Raw genomic sequence first — 8,697 nt, 5'->3', positions numbered from 1 at the left:
TTTTTAATGGCCTAATATATTATTTCTAATGAAATTGAATGTATTAAAAGAAAACAAAAATTAATTCTTTTAGTTTATCTGTAGTATATTTTCCAGGAAATATATTTTAATTTTATATATCAATACTTTTAATCACCAGATAAACAATTGTCTGGTTCAGAAAGTTCAAACTATCTTGTTCATTATTTGTAAACAGTATTAGTAGTCTACAATGTTAAGCATTTTCTGTGAGCCAGGCACTTTACAGAGTGTTTTGTAAACATTAACTTTGAGGGAGGTACTATTATTTGATAAATGAGGAAAACAAGGCTTAGTGGGATTAAACTGCTTGCTCAGTAACAAAGCTAGCTGGAAGCAGAACTGACTTAACAAAAATCCCTCATTTCAACCTTGGTTTTGCCTTCATACTAAATTTCCCTAAAGCAAATATTTTAAATTTCTTCTCTAGAAAAAGAAGGAGAAAAGAAGAAGGCTGAGAAGAAAGTTACTCCTGAAACAAAAAAGAAAGGTAGGAAATTTAAAAACTGTGTACCACATAAATCAATTAGTGTCCATGCATAATACTACTGGTAAATCTATTATTTTCTAGGAAAGAAATTCCCTTAATAAATACAGTGTCATTGTTATTAATGAACACTCTTAACATGTCTAAATATTCCAAATAAAATTAAAATTGTCAATTTTTTTAAAAAGAATTCAAGCCTAAACACTTTTTGAAAATTACTACTGTGATTTTTTCTTTCTTAAGAGCAGTTGCTTAATTCTCTCTAATTCACTACTTTACTTAACTATATATGTGAATATGACAGTTACTATTTAAATAATTCAGTTTAATTTTAAAAGTCCACCAAAAGATCAAGTCATTTTATGTAGAGGGCAGAAAATATTTGAATACTTGATTGGTTTGTTTTACACACACACACACACACACACACACACACACATATATGTTTTTTTAAATTGGTTTTTTCCAAATAATTCATCTGATGTCCTAAGTGAACTTCAGAGATTTCAGAACTTTTGACATGGTTCTGGTGACCTCATAGTTCAGAGAACATTCAATATATTCTTTTTAAGATATGTTAGGAAAGCTGTTAAATAATACCATAATTAATAATGCCATTTAATGTTTTTACTGTTATTAAATATTTTTGCCTTTGGCAAAAAAAAAAAAAAAAAAAATTCCGTTTCCTGAAGAGAAATTATACCTAAGCCACTAGTGTGTTATGAAAGTGCTACCTTATTCATATTTGACATGACTTATGGCTGATTTAGCATTCCTGTATGCAAGATAAATTAGATGCCTCCCTGGCAGTCATGCATGGCCTATAATATATGCAAGTTAAACAGGTAAAGGCTTATATTTTCTTATTTTACCAGCAGAAAAAGATGTCAGAAAGAAAAGTGAGAAGGAAACTGCCGTTGATGTGGAAAAAAAAGGTATTGCACTTTCTTTGTTTCCTTAGATGGATTATGTTCAGGATGTTTACTTCATGAAAGACTCCTCATGCAACATACACAAAGTGTATACAGTTACTTATATCTACCCAAAAAGTGAAGGTCAATGCAAAACTTGCATTAGAGAAAGTTAAACAGGCAAAGAAGACTTTATTCAAGGCTATTGCAATAGGAGAGATACTGGAACTGAGCCTGAACTCAATTCCACTAAAACAAACAAAACAAAACAAAACAAAACAAAATCGCAGAAGTGTTTGTAATGGTTGGTATGGAGAATCACAGGACATCTGTTTTTGCATGTTGGCCTTTCTCCCTCAGAACATAAACTTTCACTTTTATATCTCCATGACAGGAAGCAGTTTCACAACGTGGAGCAAGGAGTCCAAGGAAGTTAGGCTCCTACTCTTCCACAGAAACTGAGAGATGGGGCACTATCTTTCTTGGTGATTACATTTCAGAGGGATGGCTCTCAGTTCCTTGAGAAAGGCTTTATGGGTTGTGAAACTGGAAAGTGGCTTGTAAATGTCCCAGCTACTCAAGTGGCCAAGACAGGAGCATCACTTGAGACCAGGAGGTTGAGGCTGTAGTGAGCACCCTAATTGCATTACTGCACTCCAGCCTGGATGACAGAGGGAGACCCTGTCTCCTCATCCTCTTACCAAAAAAAAAAAAAAAAAAAAAAAAAAAATGATTTATATCTCAACAGAGCCGAGAAAGAGTTTACAATAACAAGTTTTCCAGTTTTCTGAAGTAAATGCTCTAAGAAAAGGGAGATCAGGAGCCACTGAAAGTCAGAAAGAAACCTATTAAAGTTTAATCAAGGTGAGGGCCACATTGGTCAAGATACAATGAACTTGAGAAGAGATACATAGTAATAACAATACCACATTGCAAAGATAAGAAGCTGAGAGAGAATAATGCACCCTATTAAGAAATAAGGTTATTCAACTATTTGACAGTTTCAATTTTTGCTTTAAATTTTGTTCTATTTCTATTCTTGTTCAAACATGAATATTGGCTTCTATTCAGGTTAGGCTTAAGTTTACATGGAAAAGACAAGGCTTGTGTATATGGGGTAGAAACCTAATTCCTCTCAGCTATTAAGAACTTAAAGTAAATGAGATTTCCGGATCTTTCCTGTGTAATAGTAAGCTGAAAATTGTACCCTAGAAAATGAGGTGGTAGGTAAGCTTAAACGAAGAAGATTGAAAACTTCAGGGTGGGGAACCGTGTGGGGAGGGCAGGCTGGGTTAGATGGTATTTTAGTGAAAATCTTTCCCTTTCTAGGTAGTAATAGTGTATGTAGAAAATATGATGGTGGTGAGAACCCTAAAAAGAAGAGAATAGGATGTCAACTATATAAAGATTATGATTAGCAAGCAGCCAATAGAAATGCCTAAAAATATCTGATATCATGCTATAAATGGGGTAAAAAAAATGTAAAATGTTAAGAATTGTATGATTAAACAGCTCATGAAATGAGCAGGAAGGATCAGCCAGACATTCTGTGTGTGCAAGAGTTGATTGCCCATTCCTTTGCATCCAAGTTTCCATTATTAAGGATGTATTATTGTAGTCTGTTGTTCTATTAAATATTCACTCATTTTCTTTTAAAGCTTTCTTATTTTCTGATGAAATATATATTCTATCATAAGAAGGGAAAAACAGTTCCGACTCTGTGAAGATACTGAGAAACTGCTTGCTTAGAGCAGTGGATCTGTGAAAATTACATGATTGAGGTTTAAAGATAAACCAAGATACTTCTTCCTTGCTATTGATTTTACTAAAAGAGTTGCAGAAGAACATTTTGAGGTGTAATTTTCAAGCATTCTTCATATGCATGCAAATGCAAAATCTGAAAACATGTTTTTGGCAAAACTCAATGATTGTGTGTGTGTGTGTGTGTGCGTGCGCGCTCATGCGTGTGTGTATGTGTGTGTGTATTTGGCTTGGTTTTAGCTTTTTGAGGGAAATGATGAAACATTTTGATGTGCAATGGTTCACGGGAAAATCTGATACTCCCCTGCCACTGGGAGACCTGTGTTACTAGCCCAGCAGTCATGTCAAAGTGAGGTTGTGAGCCACTGGCAAGAGAACTGATTATGCCAATATCACTTCCTACAAGGACAGTGCTCAGCCACCGAAGCAGAGACCAAGCTAGGGTAATGGCTCAGCACATCTGGGCAGGACTACTCAGCGTTGCAAAACAAGTTTGTTCTACTTGGAACCAGTTTTCTGTTTGTATGCTTAACATTTTCACTTTTGATTACACAAAATTCCATTGGTTTTTCCAAATCCGTTCAACTTCCTGATAAAAAATATGCAGTTTGTTTACAATCCCTTAACCCCCAAATACTCAAAATAGTGTGTGCATGTGTGTGTGTGTGTGTGTGTGTGTGTGTGTGAAAGAGAGAGAGACAGAGATTGAGTTTCAGTTAGTGCTAGTTTTTAACTCGTTTCTTTTTAGGGTTTAATAATTCTTTACATTTTCATGTGACAGCAATCTGGTTTACAAACAGCAAGTTTTAAGCTTATTATGAAAGTAGTAAAATTTTATAGAGATAATGAGAGAAATTGAGAATAACCTGAAATCTTGAAGAGCTGGGGAAAATATTTCATTTCTTCCTAAAATAGAGGAATATGGCAGAGCATATGATCTCACTACTGTGGCCCCAAATAGTAACAAATTTATAAGGCATAAGATATGCCTACATGCTTATTTAATATTTGAGTGTTATTGTGATATTTTATTATATTTATGTTAATGTTAATATTATTTATATTATAACATACATGCATTTAGTTATATGCTATTTTATTTTTTTCCCCTTATATTTTATTGTTACGCTGACACAACAAACCTAAGGCTTAAACTCTACTCAGTGATAAACGGGCTTCTACCGTATGACACTGGTAAATCACACTTTGGCAGTGATCTCTGGGGAAGATGTGGATGGGTGGGCTTTATATGATACAAAATTGCCAGCCCATTAATTAATAAGGGTTGAAACTGAGCAATTGGCACATTGGGGTTAATTATAACACTCTTTTATTTAGTGTACATTTGAAATCATCCATGGTAAAAATAAAAAATAAATACCTGCCACTTAAAAACATGATGTAAAATTTAAAAAAAAATCATCTCGATATTTTTGCAAAGTTATAAGGTACATTTTCACTTAAAGAAATACAATGAAAAAAATCAATGAAAGAAATAAAGACTTTAAAAACATCTCTCTAGGTTTATATAGGACTTCAGTGCTAGAAACACTAAACACTGTAGTTAGTTCTACTAGAAGACATTTCATACTGGGAACTGAGTACCTCCAACGTTATTGAAAGACTAAAAGAATTGAAATCAAATAGTCAAAATTTGGATGATGAAGCATCGGGGTAGATCAATAGGTTAGGAGACTGCTTTGTTCACTAGCACTGTCTCCTCACACCCATGAAGACTGGATCCTGGAAATGTGGAGGCAGGCCTCAGCAAATTACTAACATCTTCACTTGCCAAATCATTCATCTGCTCTGCCAAACCATTTCTGCTTTCAGTCTGGTGGAACTTGTTATGTCTCCAGAACTCTGGCTGCAAGTGAGTCTGTAAGATGCATTCCAATTCTCCCAAGTGGAAGTGGGGGTGAAATGAAAGTTGAAAGAAGCTATCAACAGTATCTATAAAAACGATCCTTTCAGAAATGTCCAAGATGATACAATTCATACAGCAAGAGATGGCAAGAGACAGTTTTTGAAGGCCTACACTTTATAGTGATGAAACCTATCTTGGAGTTCCCCCAAAAGATGAAAAGGATGATACAACTAAGCAACATGATCAAATTTGGCAATTCCAAGTGTTCACAAGTCACACTTACCTAAAGTTTATGTTACTGTTCACCTTCACTGTAGATAAAAGAAGCATGGATGTTCTTTCTCTGTCCCACCCCAAGGTGATATTTTTGAAGAAATAACGTTTCACCTACTTGATTAGATTATAATATTTGAACAATTAACATGCTGACTTGTCTCATAACAAAACAGTTATAACCTGGGCAAAACATATAGACACATAAGAGAAACAGGCCAAAGCTAAGATGACCCATTGCTGTTGGACTGGCCTTTTCATAGTTACAATTGTAAATTTTTGGAGTTAAATTTGTCATTACCTTATATGTTTATAAACTTATTAACTGTGAAAATAATTTTGACAAAATAACTGTTGATAATGGTATAAAATCATATTTAATTATCACACTTTACAATAGGATTTTTTTTTCAGGAATTACATGTATAGAACTATAAATTACAAGAAGGATATTAAAAGCCACATAGCTTTTCTGAAATAAGCTACTAGAAAAGAATGAATTTGTTCATTCATTCATGCATGCATCTTGAAGGAAATATTTAAAAAATGCCTACTATATGCCAAGTTTGTACTAGGTGCTGAATACACAGAAGTGGATAAACAGACAAGATCTGCCCCAATGGAGCTTACAGTTTGACAAGTGAGGCACACAGTGAATAAAGACAAAATGTCCATAAGTTGAACTCTGAGTAAGGGCCGTGGAGAAAATAAATTTAAGGCAATGATTGAAAATAATGCGTTGGGGTGGGAAGCTATTTAAATAGATAAGGTTATTAGAGCAGGCCTCTCTGAGAGACAACATTTAAATTGAGATCTGATGTATTGAAAAGACTCAGCCATTGATTCCTGTATCATTGTGTGATGTATATATATATATATACACCATGTGTTGGGGAAGGAGAGAGTGGTTTGTACTAGGAGTCAGAATATGAAGGAACATGTATGGGTGTTTGGATTTTATTAAAAGTGTAATGGAAGAAATTGAGTTGAAGTTTTAAATATAGCAATCTTTATAGATTATAGTTAGTGCTCTTGGAATAGACGAGATTAAAAAGAGACGTTGTGTCAAAAGAAAAAGGGAATAGAATCCAGGATCAAGACCTGGGGAAGTGCAACACGTACAAATTCAATAGTGGAAAATAAAGCAAGAGAAGCTGAAAGGAATTGCCAGAGAAATGAAAGGAAAAGTTAAGAGCTTGGTATTACAGATGTTTCAGAAATGGATGTTACAAAAAGCAAAAAGTTATCAACTTTGTGAATGTCACTTACAGTTTGTTTTACGAGGCCAGAAGACACAAGGGCAGTCGGCGGGGTGAAAGGATAAAGCCAGGTTGGAATGGGAAGTGCAAAAATGGAGACTGAGGTGGAGATTTTGCGGGGAAGGGGGAAGGATTATGGCTGTATGAGGAGTAAAGTCTTTTGTGTTTTCTCTAGGTTTGCTTTAATAGTTCAATCTAGTGCCCGATGTACATAAACAGAATATAGGAGATTGATGCTCAGAGGGACAGAATATATAAGCAGAAATCGAAAAGATAATTGAGAAATCAGTTTGATGAGTATGTGGTGAAAAATATTCTTTTATTTTTGGAGATAATACCACAGGTGCTCTGATATTTAAAAAGCTGATGTTTTCAAATCATGACTAGGATTCTATGCAGATTGCCTTAAAAGAGAGGCATGCATTTATAAGATATACAATATATGATTAGATGGCTCTGGTGATAAAACTAAAACTCCAATAATAAATACATTCTGAGATAAAAGCCTCAATTTTAGAAAAAGATGTATCCAAAATGTCTTTTGTGCTTACTGAGGAAAGTTTGTGAAATGTATTTTAGCAAAGCTCTTTAAGGATCATTCATTTACAATATGCCATTAGAGCTTTACACTGAAACATCTTTGTGGTGATGAACTGATCAGGTAAGATTCGTCTAGTATAGAACTCGTAAAAAATTTGTGCTGTTTTGAGGGATACATTCATATCTATTTCCATAGAGTATTTTCAATTACTGTATGGGGCAAATAATATTAAATTCTGCACAAACTAAAACCTTTGGCTATCTGCTTTCTCTCTACAAAATCTGCTTTTGTCATTGAGAAATTGCAAAGAATCTTTTACAGAAGCTTATTGCTTTATCATTAAATGTTATTGTCTACCAGGCATTAGAATATCATCTATTTTACTTTTGAATCTTTTGTAACAAGTTGTTCTAGCTCAAAATAATATATATGGCAGACTACAGATCACTTAAATTTCTACATTTACATGTAACTAAAAGAAACCTATTTGAAATATTTATGTGTACATTTATAATTGTACAAAATAATATATAGTATCTTTCATATGTATTCACGTTAAGTTTTAGTTTAAAAGAACATCCTTCCATTTTCTAGACTTGTGTATTGAGAAGATTATAGCTTTTTATTTCTGATCACCCACATCTTTCTCCTTATTTGAAAAGCACTTGGTTTTAGAAAGTTATCTTTTCTCTGGGGTTTTGCAAACATGTGTTTGGGCAAGATTTAACAAATGCGTCCAATTGGTATTCTTAGACACTGAAATCTAGATAATTTTTTTCAGGATATTTGATAGTAATCCAGTAGTTAATATCAAGTTATAAAATATAGATAATTCACACACTTTTGAGTGATATTGGGGCAGTTATATTATTTTATATTCCAGATAAAATTTTTAAAAGTTCATTCAGATAAGTGAAAAATGGGAAATCTAGTACAAATTAAACCTGGTTTAATCAGTAATCCCCAGCCTTGACTTAGTGAGGCCTCACAATTATAAGGCAATAGTAGATTCCTTTCAAGTTAGCTTTTTGTTCTGCAACAGGTTAAGTTGCAAATCTGAGTTCTGATGATGGCAGCTTGACTGGCTATGTTTGAAGGGTTTTGAAGGAAACAGAGTATATTTTCAAGTGTTTTATAATCATGGAACTTATGTAAGACAACAGTTGTTTACAGCTTTGAGAATAAGAGATTTTCCAACAGTGGAAAGTCTTATGACTTGTTACTTACTATGATATATTTGACTACCTCTGATATTAGCTCTGGATTAGGCATATGGAAGCTAATCTGTTTTAGAGAAGGTAAAATGGAGTTACCACCATGACTTATTGTGGGAATATCTGAGATAACTTTTCACGTATTCACTTTTGGTTTGAACAATACAAAGGTGTGCTTGCGTTGAACGCAAAAATGAGGTAAGGGCATTTTAGTTTAAAAAGGGATTTAAAAATAAATATAAAAACTCAGAAAGAGAGAATGTTCATATTAGAAATATTTAGGCCTGGAAAAAAAGGACTAGTATATATGTGACTATTTTTCATCTTTTTAATGTTTATTTTGGGGACTTGGGGTTACCCTCCCTG

At 33.7% G+C, this 8,697-nt stretch overlaps 1 protein-coding gene across 1 annotated transcript in view; it reads left to right on the top strand.

The window, feature by feature from the left end:
- Window positions 1-8,697, top strand: part of TRDN (triadin) — a 431,045-nt gene that overhangs the window by 191,470 nt on the left and 230,878 nt on the right. The window contains exons 11-12 of the mRNA XM_033234448.1: window positions 449-508; window positions 1,381-1,440. Coding sequence (XP_033090339.1) covers window positions 449-508; window positions 1,381-1,440 — 120 coding nt within the window. The remainder of the gene's footprint in view (window positions 1-448; window positions 509-1,380; window positions 1,441-8,697) is intronic.

This window comes from Trachypithecus francoisi, unplaced genomic scaffold (genome assembly GCF_009764315.1).
Source record: "Trachypithecus francoisi isolate TF-2019V2 unplaced genomic scaffold, Tfra_2.0 Lachesis_group15, whole genome shotgun sequence".
NCBI classification, from domain to species: Eukaryota; Metazoa; Chordata; class Mammalia; order Primates; family Cercopithecidae; genus Trachypithecus; species Trachypithecus francoisi.
The sequence above is the reverse complement of the archived record's forward strand: the minus strand, read 5'-3'. Positions and strand labels throughout refer to the sequence as shown.